Source organism: Gobio gobio (assembly GCF_949357685.1).
Source record: "Gobio gobio genome assembly, chromosome: 3".
NCBI classification, from domain to species: Eukaryota; Metazoa; Chordata; class Actinopteri; order Cypriniformes; family Gobionidae; genus Gobio; species Gobio gobio.
Window position 1 is genome coordinate 16031261 of NC_137099.1, and position 24194 is coordinate 16055454.

Sequence of the window (24194 nt, forward strand, 5' to 3'; positions counted from 1 at the left end):
GTTGACTCTAAATGTGTTTGGTCGGCTCATTTTATTTACATGTTCACAATTGTTTCAGTTATCGTTCCGAGTGCCATGGGAAAGTGATTTCTTTACTTGTTTTTGCTGTTATGATAAATAATAATAGTATACCATTGCCAAATTAATTCATTATAACGTGAACAGATTCCCTTTCTGTGTCTTTACAATACGGCCATTTGTCTTGGAGTAATTTGATTTATTTATGTTTGTTTTGTGTGATACACTACTACTTGTATTGTTTATACTCTTGATTTTGCACTTTGGTTTATTTGCTGTGGTCTTGTGTGTTTTCTGAAAGGAAAATGGCCTAATTGTAAAAGAACATTTGTATTTAGGTTCTCATGTTGTTTTTTTTCCAAGTTAACATTTGTTTCGAAGCATTAAACGAAAAGACGACAACACGACACACTTGGGTGACTGTCATTTGTCTCTGCGCAACTTGATTGGTGGGCTGGATGAATGGCGTCAGTGATTGGCAGGGCTGCGCGGTGGGCGGGGCGAGGTTCTGCGCTACTCCGGGTTTGTGTGGAAACTCTTTGATCGCTACCGACTGGACTTACTGAAAGAAGGCTCGAGGCTGGAGCAGTGACAACTTATAATATTTGTTCTTTCTCCGTCGTGTCAAGCGTTGTTCTTCTATGAACTTTGGATTTGAGAAATCATTGCTTGAGGCAGCTGCACATTTGTGTGAATTAGCGGCTCCGAAAAGAAACCATATCTGGTCAAAGTATTCAGCTGTCACATGCGCTATATATAGTGTGGGATAAGCGCTGTCTGAAGTAAGTGAGAATGATAGACGCTTTGTTTCATCATTGCATTGAGCCATGAAACATACAAATACGCGTATTAACAGGGCAGATGAAGCTCGGAGAAAATTATCTGGTTAATAGTTAAACTTGCTGTTTTAAATGTATTCTCTCTTTTTTTCTAATGTCAAAAGTTATGTGTCTGAAGCAACACAACTTTATTCAGGCATTAATTTATTGTAGTTTTATTAAGTGAAGTGGAAAAGCAATTAGTTTGGAAGAACTGCCTGGAAATGTGTATATAAAACTAGTTTATTGATTTGGCAAACCTAATCTAGAGGTAGTATGTTAATAATAAATTTGCATTATATAGTGTGATGGAGTTTGCTGGTCAATGTCCTTGTCTGTTGGATTTGCCAAGGACAATGGAGATGGTCCAAAGAGCAGAGGCCAGCCTTCAGTTTGATTAGTTTTCTTCTTATAAAATGGATTATAAATGACTCAATTTATCTGTTGTTTAAGACCCTACTGTAGGTATTTCTTTAAAACAAAATTGGCAGGCATTTGAAAAAAGCAAGCATAAGTAAGACATTTTGCACACACAAGACATTCAAATGTTTAAGTTTTAAATGGTAAAGCAGATATTGTCCAAAGTTAAGACAAAAATTTTTGTTTTTTTTCTGGTTGTCCAATGTTAGCATAGCATGTCCTCAGTTAATGTGATGAAGTACACCTGTGGTTACTCTGCACTCCATAACCCATATGATTTGTCTAGAACAATCCACTTAAATACTGTAGAAAATCCTAAACTTTGAATTTAGAATAGGCCTGATAATCTGTCTCTCTTGTCTTCACCAAGGTCCTGTATTTGGGGGGCTCGACTGTTCCTGCCTTTTCTTTTCTTCTGTCCTCTTCCTCCCTTTTATCTTGTTCATCATGTTCCGTAAAGAGATGGAGAAGTACCGGGATGTGGATGAGGATGAGCTCTTGCAGAAGCTCAGTGAAGAGGAGCTCAGGAGACTTGAGGATGAACTTGAAGAGCTTGATCCTGATGTAAGTGCACTTAAAATAAGGTGAAACATCTCAAGTTGGACCTTAAAATCGGCATGAATTCACTCAATTCATAAATGTGCTCACACAGTTCAGTTGCCTCTAAATACTTGGCATTTTGAAAGATTGATAAACTTTTTTTTTTTTTTAAACAAGCCCTCTTTTCTGTAAATTTTGCATTTAGACTTGTAAGTAGTGCTTTGGCACTGAAAACTATATTGATGGCCTTTGTTTGACCAGACTGTTGCTACCTAGTTAAATTTTTGTGTCTGGACTGTGTTGCTTCCTAATGTTCTTTGTTTGGCTGGGTTAGTTGTTTGTGTGTGTGTAATGGCGTTTATTTGACTTGACTCTGTTTTAAATGGAAGTTTCCGCCACAGAATAAAACAATTTGAAAGATAATTGCGAATTGTTACCTCACAATTGCGAGTTTACATCTCATATTGCTGACTTTTTTTCTCACAATTGCAAGTTTATATCTCGCAATTCTGACTTTATTTCTTAGAATAGTGAGATATAAACTCGCAATTGCGAGTTATAAAGTCCAGTTCTGAGGGGAAAAAATACTTTTTTCCTCAGAATTACGACTTTATATCTCATTTTTCCTTTTTTTTGTATTGTTTTAGAAGCCCATTTTTTGTGTTTTTGTTTGTTTGGGCTGTATTGTTTCATAGTCATGTTTGCTTGGCTAGACTTTTTCTATTATGTATAATGGTGTTTGTTTGACTCTGTTACTACCTAGTCTGGTATGTTTGTCTGGACTTTATTTTATACTGGTGTTTTAGTTTTTTGCGTAATGGTATTTGTTTGACTGGAATGTGTTGTGTCATAGTGGTGCTTGACTGCACTGGTTTGTATTATTATACTTATAGCCCATTATGTTTTGTTTGGTGTCGGACATTATTGTTTTAGTGCAATTTTTGTTTGAGAGAACCACTTTATTCCTGTGGTTTTTGTTTGTCTGGACTGTTGTATCATACTGACATATCATGGTGAAGACAGTTTGACTGGACTTTGTTGTTTTTCAGTGATTGGAGTCAGGGCCGGCCCTAACCAATTTGCTGCCCTAGGCAATATTTTACACTTCAAAATGAAGTGAGTTTTTGCTTAAAACAAGCAAAATTATCTGAGGAAAAATTATCTTATTTCTTTTTGGGACAGAAACAAGATTTCAATCAGAAACTAGATTATTTTTCTCACCCCATTGGCAGATAATTTAGCTTGTTTTAAGCATAAACTCACTTCTTTTTGATTTTATTTTCAAGAAAACAAGAAAATATATCATGTCAGTTTACTTATGTAAATGCATCTTAATTGAAGAAGTTTTAGATATTTGGACTAGAAACAAGACACAAATACTAAGTAAGAAGAGCATTTTTGCAGTGAATCCCTTATCTTCCCTGCATCAGAGGGCTTCTGTCTTTTTTGATACAATTCGGCCATCCGTCATAAATTATCAGGCAACTTTCACCGTGTCTACACCTGGCGCGAGCGGCCAAGCACCCTAAAAAATGAAAGCAATTCTGTCTACATTAGATGCGGCGAGAGGCGACGCCACACAACAAATTCCCAACGTTAAACTGATCGCGCGTTATATTTCTGACACACTTCAAGTAGCTTGGCGGGGGGAGATTGATGAGGAGGACCGGGAAGAGGCGGGGCACTTAGTTAAGTTAATATTTCGAATTAATATGAATAAAATAGTATCTGTAATACATTTTGGCGCCCCTATGGATGAGTGACGCCCCTAGCATTTGCCTATTCCGCCTATGCCACGGGCCGGCCCTAATTGGAGTGTGCTGAGTAGTGTTTTTAGGGAATTCTCTGTTTATAGTGTTCTTTTTCTTACTCAGACTACAGTTTTTTTATTTGCTCTTCAGGAATCTGGTTTGACTCCAGCATCTAAGCACTTCTTGACAGATTTAGACACAGACGTAGAATAAATGTCCAGCAACAGAGAAGAGGGAAAAGAGAATTTCTTCTCCCTTACTGAGATGTTCAGCCAGAGGTGCAGAAGTTTACCATAAATACTGGTGCTGGAACAAAAGTTAATCTGCTCAAATGTAACAAAAATAAACATTCTCCACCAAAGCCGAGCCTTTTCCCCGAAACACTAAATTCTGCTGTAAATTTAGCTGTGGAAATCTCTACTTTAATGATTTTAAATGTCACTTTAGAAATAATTTGTCTCAATTTTGTCTGCACTAAGAATAAACAATACTAAGATGTCGTATAAAGTTCTGTTCTCTCTGAGTTCTCTTTGAAATGCTATGTGTTCTGGATTCTGTCATCACATTTAACATGCACATACGTTGACATCTCCCCCTGTTTGCTCTGCGGCCCTTTTATGTGGATATGGGCTGATAGGCCCTGACTTTGTAGAATGTTATCATTGTTCACTGTGTTTCAGGAGGTGGTTGAGTTTGCCTTTTCAGTATGTGGTTGCAAGTTAGAAAACCTGGGTTAGGTGGACACGTCATATATCTAATGTATCAAATAGTTGCAAAGGAAGGAAATTGGTGGAAAATGGCTTCTGTGACTATACTGTGGTATTAGAATCCATGGTATTTTAAGATATGGCAAATACATCTTTTATTGTAACATTCTATCTTACATTCTATGTGCTTTTTATGAAAGTTTGATGACTAAACTAATGTTTTATGAATTGTATTGTTTTCAGAACGAACTGTTGCCTGCAGGATACAGACAGAGGGATCAGACTAAGAAATCTCCGACCGGAACTTTCCAGAGAGATGACCTTCTAGCTCATCTGGAGAAACAAGCCAAAGAACACCCAGACCGAGATGATCTTGTTCCCTTCACTGGCGAGAAAAGAGGTGAGGAGCAACTTACATTTAGAACGATCCATTAGTTTGTAATTTGTCCGCTAACAATGTCCAAACGTGTGCATACTGTACATCACAGAAGTAGTTCTGTCATATTTTTTTTCTTTTTATCCTGAAAGTTATAAACATTGCCATTAGACTGGCACTTCCAGCTTTTTGTTTGGCATTTTGTAGTGAAATGGCATTTAAAATAAATCACAAACTACTTTGTCCAACTAATACAAATTGTATAGCACTTTTATGAATCAAAATTAAAGATTCATACTGTACACTTTGTAGCTCTTTTTGCATAACATGATGAAATTACAGCTTGAAATTATGCACAGTAACATTCGGTTCACAGGTGGTATTTAATTTTTATTTGTCTCCATTTTCTTCCAATCTCTCTTCAATTTCTTTCATGTCTCCTCATTTATGTATCATGCTTTTTCTTAGCTGAGAGTGTTGTCTCCTTTGTTTAAAGGTACAGTGTGTACATTTTAGCGGCATCTAGTGGTGAGGTTGCGAATTGCAACCACCCACCACTCACCCCTCCCTTTCGAAGAACTAGAGAAGCTACGGTGGCCGACACAGGATAAAGTCCCTATCCCAAATGGCACGCTTCATATGCACTTTCGGTCTATTAAGTCCATGAGACAGTAGGCCCATTTGTGATTTTAGGTCTCAGAAGGGTGCTCGTGAGCGCCCCCTTTGCAGTCGATATGTGCCCCAGATGCGCACTTTTGCCGAGCCCGCACTGGTGCGGGTTCCGCAGCGGACTTCTTCCCGATAGTCAAAGCGGTGTTACGTCATGAAAGCGCGGACTCGTGGGAAGATCGTGAGGGTTTAGGGTGCCATTTGGGACAGGGCCAAAGATGTCGTCTGAGACAGCAGAGAGTAGCTAGCACTCTGTAGAGCAGTTTGTCCGTTTAGGGCTACTGTAGAAACATGACGGCGCAAAATGGTGATTTCAATGTAAGGGGACCCGCCGTGTTAATGAAAACATAACGGTTTATTATGTAAGATCTTTAAAACATAGTTATATATATTATATTGCAGTTCTGTCAATAGATCCTCATAAATACAACCCCAAATCAGAAAAAGTTGGGACAGTATGGAAAACGCAAATAAAAAAAAAGAGAAGTGATTTCTAAATTTACTTTGACTTGTATTTCATTGCAGACAATATGAACACAAAATATTTCATGTTTTGTCTGGTCAACTTCATGTCATTTGTAAATATGCAACCTTTCCTGTCATTCAGACCTGCAACACATTTAAAAAAAAAGTTGGGACAGTAAAGCATTTACCACTTTGTAATGTTGCCATTCCTTTTCACAACACTTAAAAGACGTTTAGGGACTGAAGACACCAAGTGATGAAGTGTTTCAGGTGTAATTTTGTCCCATTCTTCCTGCAAACAAGTCTTAAGGTGGGCAACAGTACGGGGTCTTCGTTGTCGCATTTTGCGCTTCAAACACATTCTCTATTGGAGACCGGTCGGGACTGCAGGCAGGCCAGTCAAGTACCCGTACCCTCTTCCTCCGCAGCCAGGACTTTGTAATGTGTGCAGAATGTGGTTTTGCATTGTCTTGTTGAAATATGCATGGACGTCCCTGGAAAAGATGTCTTCTTGAAGGCAGCATATTATGCTCCAAAATCTCTATGTACTTTTCAGCATTAATGGTGCCTTCACAGAACTGCAAGTTACCTTTGCCAAGGGCACTGACACAACCCCATACCATGACAGACCCTGGCTTTTGGACTTGTTGCTGGTAACAGTCTGGATTATCCTTTTCTTCTTTGGTCCGGAGCACACGGCGTCCATTCCTCCCAAAAAATACCTGAAATACTGATTCATCTGACCACAGTACACGTTTCCACTGTGTGATGGTCCATCCCAGATGCCTCTGAGCCCAGAGAAGTCGACGGCGCTTCTGGACACTGTTAACATAGGGCTTCCTTTTGGCACAGTACAGTTTTAACTGGCATTTGTGGATGTAACTACGTATTGTGGTACTTGACAAAGGTTTGCCAAAGTAGTCCTGAGCCCATGTGGTGATATCGCTTATAGATGAATGACGATTCTTGATGCAGTGCCGCCTGAGGGATCGGAGATAACGGTTGTTCAGCTTAGGCTTGCGCCCTTGTCCTTTACGCACTGAAATTCCTCCAGATTCCTTGAATCTTTTAATTATGTTATGCACTGTTGAATGTGAAATATCCAAATCTCTTCCTATCTTTCTTTGAGGAACATTGTTTTTAAACATTTCAATAATTTTCTCACGTATTTGTTGGCAAACTGGCGATCCTCGGCCCATCTTTGCTCCTAAAGCATTAGATTTTGCCAAATTTGCTTTTGGACATCACCTGTTTCAAATCACATCATTATTTAACCATTTTACCTCATTACTAGCCCTAAATTGCTCCTGTCCCAACTTTTTTTTTAAATGTGTTGCAGGTCTGAATGACAGGAAAGGATGCATATTTACAAATGACATGAAGTTGACCGGACAAAACATGAAATATTTTGTGTTCATATTGTCTGCAATGAAAGTGAAAGTAAATTTAGAAATCACGTCAAATTTTGCGTTTTCCATACTGTCCCAACTTTTTCTGATTTGGGGTTGTACTACACACTGCACCTTTAAAAGTACACTAACTTTAAAAATTGTTTTTTGGCCGGCAAAAGCGTGATGTTGAAATGACGGCTCGTGTCGGACAGTCACAATTTTAGCACAAATTAAAGAAGGCGTTTTCCTCTCACTCTCTGTTTCTGTATTTGTGTGTATGTAGGAAAAGTGTGGGAGCCTAAGACAAAAGTTGACCCTATCCTGGAAGATGTCACTCTGGAGCCTGAACTAGAAGAAGCGCTATCTAGTGCTACTGATGCAGAATTGTGCGATATAGCAGGTACAGACTAATGTTACCAATTTAATTCCTGTATGTAGACTATGCATCTTTGATTCTTAGGATCCAAGACGTCATTTTATAATATAATTTTTAATATAAATATATAATTCTGACTTTATATGGGTATGCGCGTAATCTGTAATGGATTTGAAAGAATCTTTTTACTGTTGTTTTGTAACGACACTTAATCTTTATTAAGGCATAATTAAATTCCGCGCTCTCTGTTCACTAATTGAAATTTTTATTCACATTCAAATGAGTGAATCCATCTGTAATTTCATTGACTAATTTGAACTTCCTCTGTGTGTCTATCTCACAATGTGCCTCTGTCTCTGTAGTCTTCTCCACTCCATTTTCACATCTCCATTCCTAATTCTCTCTGTCCACTTCCCTGCTCCACCGTTTCTAAGCCACGGATCACTCCAGTAGGTTAATCTGCAACATTGTATGCTGCTCTAACATTTCCAGAATGTTTCTCATGCATTAGCTGAGTATTTGCATGGTATGTTCAGCATATTATGTAATCTGCATGATGATTTAAGTGTTATTTCAAGGTTGCTTTAACCAAACAAAATGAGAAACTCTGGCATCTTGTACTAGTCATGATGTTCCAAACTCATTTGACTGTCTTTCCTTTCCTCCTCTACTGTTATACTTCAGCCGTACTGGAAAGAGCAGCATGAACATTCTTCAAAATTTCTTGATTTGCGTTTCACGAAGAAACAAAATCATACAGATTTAGAACGACAGGGTAAATAATTCATTTTTATTTTTTAAGGGAACTAGTCCTTCACATGTAGCATGCATATGTTAGTTTCTGAAACTGCGTATGCAAGGCTGAGTTTTTTTTTTCTTTCATAACAATGACTCATCCTTGTGCACTAAGGACACTTGGCTACCAAAAAAGGGTAACAAAGTTTTTCTGCTGGCTAAAAAAAACCCTCTCAACTGTCAGCTACTTGCTTTACTCTCATTTTGCATGATGGAGTGGTTTCCCTAAAAATTAGGTAAATTGCCCCCCCCCCCCCCCCCACCCCCCTTCGGGATCATGTTTCAAAACAGCAGGATTTAAGGAGTTGACTTAATAGTCTGAACATCTTATATGTACTGACAGATTAGAGCTTCATATGGGAATGAGGTTAGTTCAGTTGTCTTTGGCCCACGGTCAACTATCAGATGAAGTATACATGCCAGACTCATAAATTGCACTTTCCTCTTCACTTGCTTTTTAGATGTTTTGCCATCCATTTTTTTTTTCATTTTATTAGATTTTATTTTGGTCTGCATTAGTTAATTTGATGCCATTACTGTTCTGCTTGTTTCATTTAGAGGATCACATAGAGGGTGGATAATGGACACGTGAAACTATTAGTTTTGAGTCAAGAAAGTTTGACTAACATAAGCAGGGAAAATTGTAATATATGAAGAGATACATACAAACATTCATACATGCATTCATACATACATGCATTTAATTTCATTCATACATACATCCATCCATGCATGTGTAAGACCGCATGAATTCGCTCCAAGGATCGGCAGCGAACCGCGGTGAAGGCCTTACGCGTTCAGTGTCTCAGCTGGAAGAATGGATTTGATTATAATATTCTTTATCTGACTCCATTTCATTTAGTTGTCGCATTTAGAAGAGAATCCCAACCGAATGTTTGGTCATCTATATTTGGTAGTTAATCATACATTTGATCGTTCCGTTTTAACCCTTAGTTATAATTATAACGTTCCACATTGGAGATAGTTAATAATTACAGATTAATTCAGAAAGGATCAAAATGTAACAATTTATTAACAATCAAGTAAATGTAAAATTTCAATTACATCATAGACATAAATCTCTTCTAAAAGGAAAACACAAATACTGGTTATGGTTACACTTAAAATCATTTCAAATAAATGTAAAACATAAACCCTTAATTATGCTCAGTAGGCCTCTGCCTAGAATGTTACCTGTGAGAGAGAGAGAGAGAGAGAGAGAGAGAGAGAGAGAGAAAAAGGGAGAGAGAAAAAGGGAGAGAGCTAAAGAACAGCTCTCTCCAGAGAAAGCCAGAGAAACCAAAGAGACCCTCCCAAGAGGAAGGCAGAGAATTAAAAGAGAGCGAGCTACAGAATGCAATCCTTCTTTTATCCTCTTCCTGATGTCACCAAATTCAAAACTTACTCTTGTAAAACTGACCAATCAGACCAACCAGTGAGACATTTGAAAATAACCAATCAGACCAAACCTTCCCCCATTGTATCACAGGTGTGAAAACCTTTTGACCAGCCAGCCTTTTGTTCTTCAAACCCCAACTGGCCCCTCTGATGGCGTTAAGGTGGAGGGGGTTGAGTCAATTTCAATATCTTGATCACGACGATGGCAGTTAACAGCAAAGCAGATGATTTTGTCATATTTCAAATATCTTTGATTATTTTCCACCTTACAGTTCCCCGTTTGGCACCATTGGCCACAACCATTGAGTCCAAAGGTGGCATTGTCCACAAAGATATGCTTTCTGTTGTGTGTAGATGTTATTCTTCAGACTTCTCGTCCAGACTTGTTGCAAAAGCAGCTGATCAGTTTTCAGCCTTTGTTGTCCTTGTAGCCCTGCATGAGAACTTCATCATTGATATGCAAAAACGTCCATTGAAAACTTCACACCTCAAGAACAGTCGCTCTTTTGAGGCAGGACACAGGAGCGAACTTTTGCTGCAGGTATTCTGTGGTTAAAAGATCATTTAGCACAACAAAGAACAAAAGCATACATGGTATTTTTCAGTGGTCAGAAGTCTGATGTGGTCATATCAAAATGGTCTCCGGCAATAAGCCCTTAAATCGAAATACTTAATAAAGTGGTCAGGGTTTGAGAATAAAAAGAAGATTCCACAAGCTCGTACATTGTTTCTGGGAACATTGAAATAAAATGCATTATAACAAAACAAATCATTGTTGATTTTAAGTCCCCCTTTTCATGAGGAGTATTAGCAAAATATTCAGTGTAACCAAGACTCGGAAATCAAACTCAAAGTTCATCTAACTTTCCACTATTATACTAGTGGAATTTGAGCATTTTGGTTTGAATTTCTCAAAGGAAATGTAGCAAAAGTCAGTGCAATTGATACATTAACAAAGATGGTACGCATCAATAAACCATAAAAGAAAAACAACAAATCAATCACATTTATGAAAGCATACATATATATAATAACCACTGTGTTTGTTCAGGAAACTTCCAATGTAATTAATGTAGATCTAAATATGATTAGTCATACAATAATGGGTATTCCTGGTAACAGAGTGTGTGTGTGTGTGTGTGTGTGTGTGTGTGTGTGTGTGTGTGTGTGTGTGTGTGTGTGTGTGTGTGTGTGTGTGTGTGTGTGTGTGTGTGTGTGTGTGTGTGTGTGTGAGTGTGTGTAGCTATCTGGATCTGTTAGTGTGAAAAGATGAACAATAGATCTTTAGTGATGTAACACTTTTAGACTCTATGTCATCTTTGTCGTTTATGATGTGTAGTGTTCAGCCTGAATAGATTTGGTCTATTCCAGGTGATGTTGTCGTGAGTGTAGGGTGTATTCTGTGTTAATGTTTTGGAGATGGGTGGAATATAATCAATATCAATCTGTGTTGCATAATTTAATTCCAGTTTTTTCACTGGGAGGTCATGTAGACATATTGTGAGGTGTGATTGACCCCATCAAATATATATAAAGATATTCGCACCCATCTCTCACATCTCAAGTTTTGAGATGCAGGGGGAGGGGGGCCTTTTGGCCGCCGTCCTCCAAGGAATTGCAAATTTAGAGAGAAACACAGTTAATTACTGCTGTTGTTTCTGTGTATTAACACTTCAGACTATTACAGTCATTTTGAGTGAAGGATGAATTGGTTTTCTATTATCTGTGCCACATTTAACAGCACAATTCCCCTCCTTTTTGGCACTGGGAATTGAACCAATGAAAAGTATTATAACTTTCTCAAATTAGAAATAGCAAAGGTCAGAGTTATTGAGTCCTGTTGCGATGAAGACATTTTCATGGTTAATGCAATTGTAATTCACACTGTAGCCAGATGGCAATTCTATGTTCCTGTTTATGGTTTACTGCAGCTATATGGGAAATAGCAGAGCTTGCATTATAGGAGACAAACAAATTCAACATTGACACATGCAACTTGAAATTGCTGTACAATTCCAGTATTAAAGTTATTCCAATTTACACAAGATACATGGCCTAGAATGCGTAGCATCTACGGCCTTTATCCTAAGTGTTTCATCACTTACAGTAAAGCAATCTTGTGTTTTATGTGTATCTTGTAGCACAAACAACTATGTGTAATCAATGCGCGCAATGTGTTATACAATTACAAATTTGAAAATACAAACAGGATCATTGCAATCTGGGTGTTTTAATCTTGCTAAGAGGCTGCTAGCCCGCTCGCAAGTGAAGTTAATAGCTGAAGCCCTTGCATGAACACTGCAGTTAGCTCACTGATAGTTTGACCGGCAAATGAGCGCTGTTCTTTGCCTTTAGAAAGTAATTTCCTATTTTTCTGAAAATACGGCGGAGGTCGCCCGTTACCCAGTGACCAGCATTTTCCATCGACATGCCCGATTTTCTGACAGTATCTGCAAAACCTGTTCTCTTTGCCATTGGGTTGTCTGTTGGGTTGTCTGCTACCTTCTCCTGGAGTTTCAGTATATTCATGACTCTCGGATGCTTGCAAATCATCCTGCATCCCCTTAAGAGCTAAAATAGACACACTTTCTTGTGCATTTTCTGAACTAAATGCTTCAGATTCATTAGAGCAAGTCACCTCATCTACGAAGTGAACATGCTTTTTAATCCCATTGCTGTTAAGCATTATGGGAGTAATGCACTTTTCAGCATTTAGCTTAGATTTCCATCTATTTTCTATTCTTGAGCCCCAGTCTACTATGGATTGGAATGTGTTTTTAACTGGATCGACGCCATTTGACAAAGCCCGTTGGATTGGGATGCCAGCATTATTTTTCACAAGTTGTAATAACGCGTCATGGTCTCGATCTGCATTTTCTAATCCTGAGTGTTCTCTGTAAGTTACCCATAACCGCTCGGCGTATGTCTCAAATGTTTCATCACTCGCCTGTTGGATTTCTAGTATTTTGCTCCAATCTGCGTGTGTCGGTCCCCTCATTTCTAATAATGCCTGTTTTAGTCGTTCATATATGGCTTCGTCTGTTTCGTTGCGGACTCGTTCGATTATGTTGCCAGATTTCATGCCTTCGGTTAGTTTCGGTCTGAGCTCTTCAGGGAGAGTGAGAAGTGCTATTTGCCACACGTCTCTAACTTCTAGCTTATACACCGTAGCCTGTAGCATCAATGTTTCCCAGTAGGGTTGAAACGGCCCTTTTCTTGGCATTACTCCAACGACTTGTTTGTGTCTGGAACATTCTTCGCAGGTTAACGGACGGCTGATCGTTGTGGTTTCGTCGTTCGCATTAGTCATAGTTTTAAGCACGGCGACCTTAACAGATTTCTTAGCTGTGTCGTTAGCTTTTGTGCGAGTCTTTATCAGGCTTCGTTGTTTTGGATGTTCAGGCATTAACACAGGAGCTCGGTTATGAGTTTCTCTCTGTGGCCTGTATCCTAACGCAGCATCATTGTCATCATTATCATTTGGCTTCGCTAGCTCAAAAGTTTCATTCAGTGCTGCTTGTTTTACCGCGGCCACTGGAAATCCTGCATTATCACAACAATCTTCGAGAGCAGATATGTAATTATTGCGGGTTTGAAGTTTTCCTTGTAACTGATCAATTTTTGTTGCCATATTTTCACGCTGCCTAGCCCACTCAAGTTGCTCGTATGAGACTGATTCGACCTTTGATCTTAACTTTTGTAATTCGTCAGATCGCAATCTTTCAATTTCTTTGATATTTGCTATCGTTCGTTCGCCCTCGGCCATTGTCTCGAGATCGTTACGACGAAGCAAATAAACAATTGCAGAGGGGATTTTCTTGTATTTTGATTCAGATTTGAGCTGTGCGCCCTTAGCAGAATACCAGGATATAATTTCGGTGTTACTCCATTTCAGGTTCAATCCTTTATCGCTTAATCGAACGAGGAGATCTTGTAATTGTACGCCTAAAATTGCCATAATTTCCTCATCTACACTGCTGCTGTTATTTCCCTGAAAAGTCATGTTTCACGTCTAATTCTTACACAATATCGGATTTCTACGGTTCCGATCTATAGTGGGCATACCGACCCGTTCTAGAAATGTGTCTATATGTGTGAGTTGCAAATAAAACTTTCCCTCAACAATTCTAAAAGGCAAAGAAGGTTTACTTACTCATTCTGGTCGGAGGGTCCGCTTTAATCCATTCACAAGATCAACAGAACAGCTGAGGAAAGAGAAGCTCAAATCTCTTGTTGATTTTAAATCCAATACTTCGCTGAAAACACGTTGCTCGTCTGCTCGCAACATCACGTATTCGGGGTCACCAACTGTAAAACCGCATGAATTCGCTCCAATGATCGGTAGCGAACCGCGGTGAAGGCCTTACGCGTTCAGTGTCTCAGCTGGAAGAATGGATTTGATTATAATATTCTTTATCTGACTCCATTTCATTTAGTTGTCGCATTTAGAAGAGAATCCCAACCGAATGTTTGGTCATCTATATTTGGTAGTTAATCATACATTTGATCGTTCCGTTTTAACCCTTAGTTATAATTATAACGTTCCACATTGGAGATAGTTAATAATTACAGATTAATTCAGAAAGGATCAAAATGTAACAATTTATTAACAATCAAGTAAATGTAAAATTTCAATTACATCATAGACATAAATCTCTTCTAAAAGGAAAACACAAATACTGGTTATGGTTACACTTAAAATCATTTCAAATAAATGTAAAACATAAACCCTTAATTATGCTCAGTAGGCCTCTGCCTAGAATGTTACCTGTGAGAGAGAGAGAGAGAGAGAGAGAGAGAGAGAGAGAAAAAGGGAGAGAGAAAAAGGGAGAGAGCTAAAGAACAGCTCTCTCCAGAGAAAGCCAGAGAAACCAAAGAGACCCTCCCAAGAGGAAGGCAGAGAATTAAAAGAGAGCGAGCTACAGAATGCAATCCTTCTTTTATCCTCTTCCTGATGTCACCAAATTCAAAACTTACTCTTGTAAAACTGACCAATCAGACCAACCAGTGAGACATTTGAAAATAACCAATCAGACCAAACCTTCCCCCATTGTATCACAGGTGTGAAAACCTTTTGACCAGCCAGCCTTTTGTTCTTCAAACCCCAACTGGCCCCTCTGATGGCGTTAAGGTGGAGGGGGTTGAGTCAATTTCAATATCTTGATCACGACGATGGCAGTTAACAGCAAAGCAGATGATTTTGTCATATTTCAAATATCTTTGATTATTTTCCACCTTACACATGCATGCATGCATGCATACATACATGCATACATTTTCATTTCATACATGCATACATTCACACATGCATACATTCACACATGCATACATACATTCATACATACATACATGCACACATTCATACATACATACATTTTCATTTCATTTCATTGATTCATTCATTCATTCATTCATTAATTGATTGATTGATTGATTCATTCATTCATTCATTCATTCATTCATTCATTCATTCATTCATTCATTCATTCATTCATTCATTCATTCATTCATTCATTCATTCATTCATTCATTCATTCATTCATTCATTCATTCATTCATTCATTCATTCATAAATAATGTGAAAATCTTTTTCCCTTGCTGCAGCCATCTTGGGCATGCACACACTGATGAGCAATCAGCAGTATTATGAAGCACTGGCCAGCAGTACTATCGTCAACAAACAGGGTTTGAACAGTAAGTGAATACAGCAGTTATTCTGTAATGTTTTTGTCTGGTTTGAAGCTTTATATTTGTCTGATTGAGTCTTTATGGTCGATCAGGTTTAGTTTATTCCAGTTTTGCATTAGTATTTTGTTTGCATTGCCATATTCTTTACAGTTTTCTTTTATTCGCTTTGGTACTATTTTCACAAGTAAGGTGTACATTTTCAAAACTCTTAGTACAAAAAATACAAACTGACACACTTGTAACACAGCTAGTCATTCTTTCAAAACCTGATGTAATGCTTTCCTTCAGTTGCACATATTTTCATTCCACATAATCATTGTTTCAAACACAAGAGTATTGTAATATGTAATGAGAACATTTGGTTTAATCACAGAAACACAACAGTATGATCTTCTTTCAATTGAGTACTTTTAACAATCAGTTAATCTAATAGCAAACAATGCAAGATACATGTTTCAAATCACCCTCGTTGCTGAAATCTATAGTAACACTGGCTACAGATGCCACATAAGAAAATACACTTACATTACCTAACTTATGTAATTGAATCCATAATGTTTGTAATAGTATCTATTCAGTGTGTTATCAAAAGTTGTGATGAAGTTACGCCACACAGCCATGAGGTTCTGGGCTATAGAACAGAGTTTGCTGCCAATTCAGTAAATGTTCTCATTGTACCATATGTCTGAATCTATAATGTCGTTGACCTTTTTAAGGGTGAGTTACAGTAATGCGGCAGTCTCTACCATGGTAATATGTTTACAGTATCACCTGGCATACATACTTTAATATAAATAATATATTGATAAGTCTGATGTTACACCACCATTTACTATTTCCTCTCCCTTATACTCTATTCTGCTCTATGCTCACGAATTGCAAATATTTCTCACACACACACACACACACACACACACACACACACACACACACACACACACACACACACACACACACACACACACACACACACACACACACACACACACACACACACACACACACTCCATAGACTTCATAGACATTCAGATTTTTATACGGTACAAACTCTATTACTCTATATAATTATACTTATATTATTTATTTTATTTAAAACAAAACAAAACTGAATACTGTATTATTTATAAGCTTGTTTCCTCATGGGGACCAAAAATGTCCCCACAAGGATTTAGGATGTTGCCATGACATTTTGTCCCCATAATGTAGAGTTTACACGCACACACACACTTTGAACATAGTGGTTATCATCTAAAATAATTTGCAAACAAAGTAGAAACAATGTCTATAGAATGAATATCAATAGACATATATAGGTGTACCAAATGATTCATTGATTAACCATTAAGATCAGTTGGATTAAATAATAGACAAAAGTATGAAACTGAACGATAAAAGATGCAAATCAAGTTTGATATTAAGAGCGTTATGAAATGTATATAGATGAAATCCTTTTCTTGTGTAGTGAAAATGATACTTTATGGTTTTGTGTATTGTACTAAAACAATTGAAAACATGCTGAAAAGTTTGATAAAAGTGCACTTTTAATGATCTGTTGTGATATTAGCAGTATAAGTTTTGTGTATGTACACCTTGCATGTGAAAATAGTACCAAAGCGAATAAAAAAAAACTGTAATCAGAAGTAACTGTAAAATACAAGTTATATAATAGTATATTGGAAAGTTGAAAGTGCTTGGAATCTGAAGGCACACTGTAAAAATTATCCTGTTAAAAAAAAAGAAAAAAGGCAACTGTGGTTAGGGTAACACAGACACTAAAACAATAACTAAATAACCTGAGAGGGTCACTCAAGAATTACACATGGGTTTCTATTGATAGACGAATGTCTCTCATGTCAAGTTCCTTTGACTGTTAAACATATTCTGTTGAACTGTAGCTTGTATGCAGAAACATGTTTACATGGAATATTTTAGAATGCATCACCTGAAAGTGTTTTAAATTTTCTATCTTATGTCAAGTTGAAATGTTTTATATAATCAAAATTTTAAAAACTTAATAAACAAACAAGCAATTAACCAAATACCATAAAATGTAACACAAAACAAACTAATGTACATGACTGATAAAAAAATAAGAGGCCGATTTATTTATAACAAAAAATGTAATCATATGTGATGTGTAATGCAAGGACTTCTGGGAATGTCCTTTTACTGTTTTTTTTTTTTTAACTTAAGTTATATGTAAATTAATAGATTTGTACTTGCAAAAAACAAATATTTGACAGTATTTTACAAAATATGCATGTAATATGTAATACCTATGTAAACATTTACAATAAATGTAAATAAATGTAATGCAATGCCATACATCTAAGTGTGGCTTGGGGCCATTTTAACATTAGGTGTATACAGTGTACTGTTTGATATAGTATTGTGTTATATCTGGCACTGAACCATATGATTTGTTGTAATTGAGTTGTATTATATACACAGGTGTAATCCAGTGTACTCAGTATAAACCAGTGCCAGATGAGCAGCCCAATGACACAGATGTAGAGGAAACACTACAGAGAATCAAAAGCAATGATCCAGATCTTATTGAGGTCAACCTAAATAACATCAAGGTGCCACTTTCACTCTTTTATTTATACTTTTTGTTGAATATTGTGTCTTTATATGTCTACTTGCTTGCAGTTTTGATGGTTTGACCTTTTATGTGTTCTCTTTTTTTTCTGGTGATATGTAGAATATTCCAGTCCCAACTTTGAAAGCATATGCTGAAGCTCTTAAAGGGAACAGAGTTGTGGAGCGCCTGAGCATCGTTGGCACTAGAAGTAACGATCCCATAGCCTTTGTGAGTTAAAGATTAGATTTTTCAAATAAGAAATTATACTTTCCATAAAGAAAATGCAGCCTGTATTTACAAATGTAATTTTTGGAATTGTGACTTATGACAATTATGCACATTACTGTTTTATATATACTATTGCCAAAAGTACACTTCCATGGCCACGGGTGTATAAAATCAAGCTTCTAGGCTTGCAGACGCTTCTACAAACATTTGTGAAAGAATGGGTCGCTCTCAGGAGCTCAGTGAATTCAAGCATGGTATCATGATAGGTTGCCACCTGTGCATTCCATTCGTGAAATTTCCTCACTACTAAATATTCAATGGTCAACTATTAGTGGTATTATAACAAAGTGGAAGCAGTTGGGAACAACAGCAACTCCGCCACGAAGTGGTAGGCCACGTAAAATCACAGAGCGGGGTCAGCCCATGCTGAGGCACACAGTGCGCAGAAGTCTTTCTGCAGAGTCAATAGCTACAGGGCAAGTGTAAGGATTTTGAGCGAGTTTGACAAGGGCCAAATTGTGATGGCTAGATGACTGGGTCAGAGCATATCCAAAACTGCAGCTCTTGTGGAGTGTTCCCAGTCTGCAGTGGTCAGTATCCATCAAAAGTGGTACAAGGAAGGAACAGTGGGGAACCGGCGACAGGGTCATGGCTTATTGATGCATGTTCTGTGCGAAGACTGACCCGTGTTGTCCGATCAAACAGATGAGCTACTGTAGCTATAATTGCTCAAGAAGTTAATGCTGGTTCTGATAGAAAGGTGTCAGAATACACAGTGCATCACAGTTTGTTGCATATGGGGCTGACCCAGTGGGCATGTTAGCATCAGAACTGGACCACGGAGCAATGGAAGAAGGTGGCCTGGTCTGATGAATCACGTTTTCTTTTACATCACGTGGATGGCCGGGTGCATGTGCGACGCTTACCTGGAGGACACATAGCACCAGGATGCACTATGGGAAGAAGGCAAGCCGGCGGAGGCAGTGATGCTTTGGGAAATGTTCTGCTGGGAAAGCTTAGGTCCTGCCATCCATGTAGATATTATTTTGACACGTACCACCTACCTAAGCATTGTTGCAGACCATGTACACCCTTTCATGGAAACGGTATTCCCTGGTGACAAATATGTTCTAATGTTCTTTATTTTTTTTATTTATTTTTTTATTCAGCAAGAATTAATTGAAATTATTGTAATGAAGTAAATAAATGACTAAAGACATTACTAATGTTACAAAAGATTTTGATTTCAAATGAATGCGTTCTTTTGGAATTTCTATGAAATAATCCAGATTTTTCTTTAATTATATTTGTTCTCAAAAATGTTAAGTAGCACATCCATTTGAAATGTGGTGAATAATATGTAATATTACCTGAGCACCAAATCAGCATATTAGAATAATTAGTTTGAAGTGTCACTGGAGTAATGATGCTGAAAATTCAGCTTTGTCATCACAGGAATAAATTGCATTTTAAAATGAACATTTTTTACATTGCGATAATATTTTACAATTGTGCAGTTTTTACTATATTTTGGATCAAAATTAATGGTCTTGGTGAGCATAAAATACTTTTTAAAAACAAAAAAATCTTACTGAGCCCAAACTTTCCAATGGTAGTGTAGATATTAAACAACATGTAATGTTTGGTTTCCAGGCACTAGCAGACATGCTGAAAGTGAACACCACTCTGAAGAGTCTAAACGTGGAGTCAAACTTCATTACTGGAGCTGGAATTCTGGCACTCGTGGAATCCTTAAAGAGCAACACTACACTGCATGAGCTAAAGATTGACAACCAGGTACGTACACAAACATACACTTTAGAAAGTTATATAAAGGTCCGAGCCATAATCCATGAGGTCAGGGGTTTGGTCTGAAGGTAATGATGATGGAGGGACGAGTGAAGGAAAGGGGTAGCTCTGGTCTAAAAGAGTTATTGAATTATATCCCGTATTTATCTTGCATTTATATCATTTGTGTATGTGTGATACAGAGTCAGCCTTTGGGTAATAAGGTAGAGATGGAGATAGCTAACATTTTGGAGAAGAACACTACTCTGCTGAAGTTCGGATACCACTTCACCCAGCAGGGCCCACGCTTGCGTGGATCTAATGCCATGATGAGCAACAATGACCTTGGTAAGAACACACGCACTGACTCTGTCGGATTTGTTATTTGTATGTGTATTTTCAGAATTAACATTGATTGTTGTTGTTGTGTGTGTGTGTATTTGCTGAAAATGAATGTGTGTTTGTGTGCTCAAATGGGTACACTACCTAATTCACCATCCAGTTTGATGTCAGGAACTTATGCATACCGAAGCTGCATTTATTTGGTCGAACTGTAATATCGTGAAATATTACAATTCATGGCCAAGCTGAATTTTCAGAAACATTTCATATCATTATAAATGTTAAAAACAGTTGTGCTCCTTAATTTTTTTTGTGGAAACCATGATACATTTTTTTCAGGATTCTTTGATGAATAAAGTTCAACAGCATTTATTTTAAATACAAATGTCACGTTTGATCAATTTAATGCAGCCTTGCTTAATAAAAGTATCAATTTCTTTCAAAAATAGTCTTACTGGCCCCAATCTAGTGTGTGTGTGTGTATTGGTGTGTTCATGCCATGTATGTATTTACAGCACGTGTAGTTCGGTCGGACACAGATGGCGCGATCACATTCACGCTGTCGGTCCCTGAGCTGGAAAGAGCCTTCTGTAAAAAGTTCAAGTTCACGTCAAAACCCAAGTAAACAAAAGTCTTGCCTTCCTTATCTCCCTCAGGGAACTACCTGCTGCCTTTTCGCTCTTATTTTAGCCTTCTTGCAATACCTCAAGCCTCTGGATCGTTATGAGCTTTTATTCTTTTCCTCAAGCTCCCTTCTACCGCTTCAGCATCTCCACTACTGCATTTCCCTCCATCAACATGAATTCAAAACCTGTCTGTCTTCATTATCTGGTTGTTTCTTGGTTGTTTTGTTTGTCTGTGCTGTCTGTCCGACTGTCTGATGGGTTGTTTTGAGGTTTTGAGGTTTTGGTCTTTACTTTCTTCTCCATTGAGAGACTATTCTGATGCCAAATCCACAAAAATATGATTGAAAATGGCCTCTGGCTTGCTGTGCATGCAGAGCTTTTTCTTTAAGGAATAGTTCTCCGCAAATTTGTATTATTATTATTATTATTATTATTATTATTATTTTGCCAAGCGCATATGACTTTCTTTCTTTAAATGAAGAATTAACAATAACATTAAATAAGAGATTTTGAGCTCCAAAAACACCATAAAAGTAGCCCATTTGACTCTATATTTCTTGTCTTTTGAAGCCATATAAACTACTCTTTTAATTGAGTGAACTATTCCTTTAATTGCAATTTCCAGTTTCTGTCTTTGGTATCTACAAATGCAATAAGGATTTCCCAATGTCTAGCATGAAGGTTTTGGGAGAAATTGTAAGAGTGTCATTTAATAAATCAGTAACTTAATGTATTGTTTTTCAGCAAAAATAAATAAATAAATGCATTTATGAATTCATAGCTTTAATACAGTTACGTTATGATTTTAATTGCCAGTTATTATAGCATATTATTTAATTTAATTTTGAATGTTTGAAAACATACTTTGCATTTATTAAAATAAAGCCATCCTAGGTGCATATGACATTCGTCTTTCAGACGAATACAATCAAGAGTTATATAAAAAAATGTCCTGGCTCTTCCAAGCTTTATAATGGCAGTAAAGGACGTCGGATGTAGCGTAAGAGTTTTGAACTGTGAGAAGGCTTCACATCTTGGGCTCCCATTCACTGCAATTATAAAGCTTGGAAGAGCCACAACATTTTTTAATATAAATCTGATTGTATTCGTCTGAAAGAAGAATGTCATATACACATAGGATGGCTTGAGGGTGAGTAAATCATGGGATCATTTTCATTTTTTGGGTGAAATATCCCTTTAAAGAAATGATGTGGAGCTAGTGAAAAATTGTTTTTATGTTCTCAAAAGTGATCAACCCTTTTTTGTTTGTGTGTGCAGTAAGAAAGAGAAGGCTTGAAGGAGGGCCCATCTTTCCTAAATGTCGGACAAACGTGTAGCAGCAGCGGGAACCCTCTATGGCCTGGGACCTGCACCAGTATACTGTACATCACATCACACCCATCTCATCCCATATCCTCCCTCCATTTATGTCCCTTTCACAGGTAACTCACAGGGTCATCTAAAGAAAACATATTCAAATCAGAATGCTTTTTTCAAAGCCCCAGATCTGGGAACACGAAGGCACCACTCAGACACATAGTTACTCATGGCGGAACGTTTTAAAAATGTGTACACTACCTGCCATAACATTGGTAGGGAAAAATCACCTACTTGTGTTGATGGAAGCAGTAAAGATGAAAATGGCGGTCAGTTTATCACAATGTTCCCAGCTGACATAATCTTCTCGCTGTAAACAGTTTGACCTTAAAGCCAGCCATTTTGCTGTGTCTGGATGCACACCAAGAGCATCAAACTTGACTGATTGTAGCTGTGACTTCTCCAGGGCAGTTTGAGTCTCACTATACTGGTAGTACAGCGTAAAGACGCATGCTTTTACTGTGTGTTTTTGGGATATGCTGTAATTTTGATCTGTTTTTCTCTCTTTAAATGTTTAACAACTGGTCATTTTGTTGCTCTACAAATTGTTGGAAAGTCATTGACATTTGACTGCAGAATTAGGTGAGCTCCGTTATGCGGCAAATACCAATGGAAGTGCATTGTTGGTGCATATTTGTCGCCAACTCGCAATGAAAATAACTGCGAATTAATTTTGCAAAGTCAGTATGAATGTACCTTTTATTGATCACCTGATAACAGTACAAAAGTTCAATGAATTTGCACCGCTCCAACATATTTATGAAATTATTTATAGATTTTATATTCTTCGTTTGATGAGGGAAAACCTCTTTTTCATGTTCAGGAAAAGCTGTATTTCATTTTCCACAATTAGCAATAATATCTCTCTTTTATTATACTAACAGTCTCTTTCTATGATAACCACTTATTATAAATTGAATGTGATTGAAATGTAAACCCTGATCTCTGTAGTAGTCTTCCTCATTAAATGCTTTTTACTCTTGAATGAGGATAATAACACACAATAGAAAAAGTCTCATAAAACGATATGTATTATTGCCTATGCCTGCTCTCACAAAGTAATGTCCAGGTTATTTTTCCACCCAAAATGAAAAATATAATATATGTGTGTGTGTGTGTGTGTGTGTGTGTGTGTGTGTGTGTGTGTGTGTGTGTGTGTGTGTGTGTGTGTGTGTGTGTGTGTGTGTGTGTGTGTGTGTGTGTGTGTGTGTGTGTGTGTGTGTGTGTGTGTGTGTGTGTGTGTGTGTGTGTGTGTGTGTGTGTGTGTGTGTGTGTGTGTGTGTGTGTGTGTGTGTGTGTGTGTGTGTGTGTGTGTGTGTGTGTGTGTGTGTGTGTGTGTGTGTGTGTGTGTGTGTGTGTATGGTATGAAACTTGGTAAAGGTTTTGGCACTTTATGTGTGAATAAAAAAAATTAATGGACATGATTCGAAAAGGTTAAATGGTCCTGAAAAAAATTATCACACTTGTATTGTTCATGGTCGAAAATGAGCCGATTGGAAATTAATGGGAGATGAATTTCCTCTATTGGAAACATTTGGTACTGCGCACAAACAAATTCTTACTGAAAGCTCATTTTTTGACATATCAATTTCAAATTTGGAACACGGCTTGTTTAGATTTTTGGCTATCACAGTTTTAGAGTAAAACGTGTTTTGGAAAATATGTATTTCATATAAAAATTGTTCATTTCAAACCTTTTTTTTTTACTTCAGCAATAATCTGCCAAGTGTCATCTTTAAAAAGAGACCAAACTTAAATCTGTGCTCCTAAAGCATTAAAGATTTATGACCGTTTAAGTTGGAAATTAAATTTTCAGGTCCATGCTCAAAAAATTACT

The 24194-nt window shown here is 37.4% G+C and overlaps 1 protein-coding gene across 1 annotated transcript; it reads left to right on the top strand.

Annotated features, from left to right (window-relative positions):
- Positions 1-508: 508 nt before the first annotated feature.
- Positions 509-23441, top strand: tmod1 (tropomodulin 1). The gene is made up of 10 exons (XM_079812257.1): positions 509-800; positions 1627-1820; positions 4498-4654; positions 7439-7555; positions 15329-15418; positions 17864-17994; positions 18117-18224; positions 19878-20021; positions 20216-20360; positions 22259-23441. The coding sequence occupies exons 2-10, from the start codon at positions 1704-1706 to the stop codon at positions 22315-22317; spliced, it is 1068 nt and encodes a 355-aa protein (XP_079668383.1). The 5' UTR covers positions 509-800; positions 1627-1703; the 3' UTR covers positions 22318-23441.
- Positions 23442-24194: the final 753 nt, after the last annotated feature.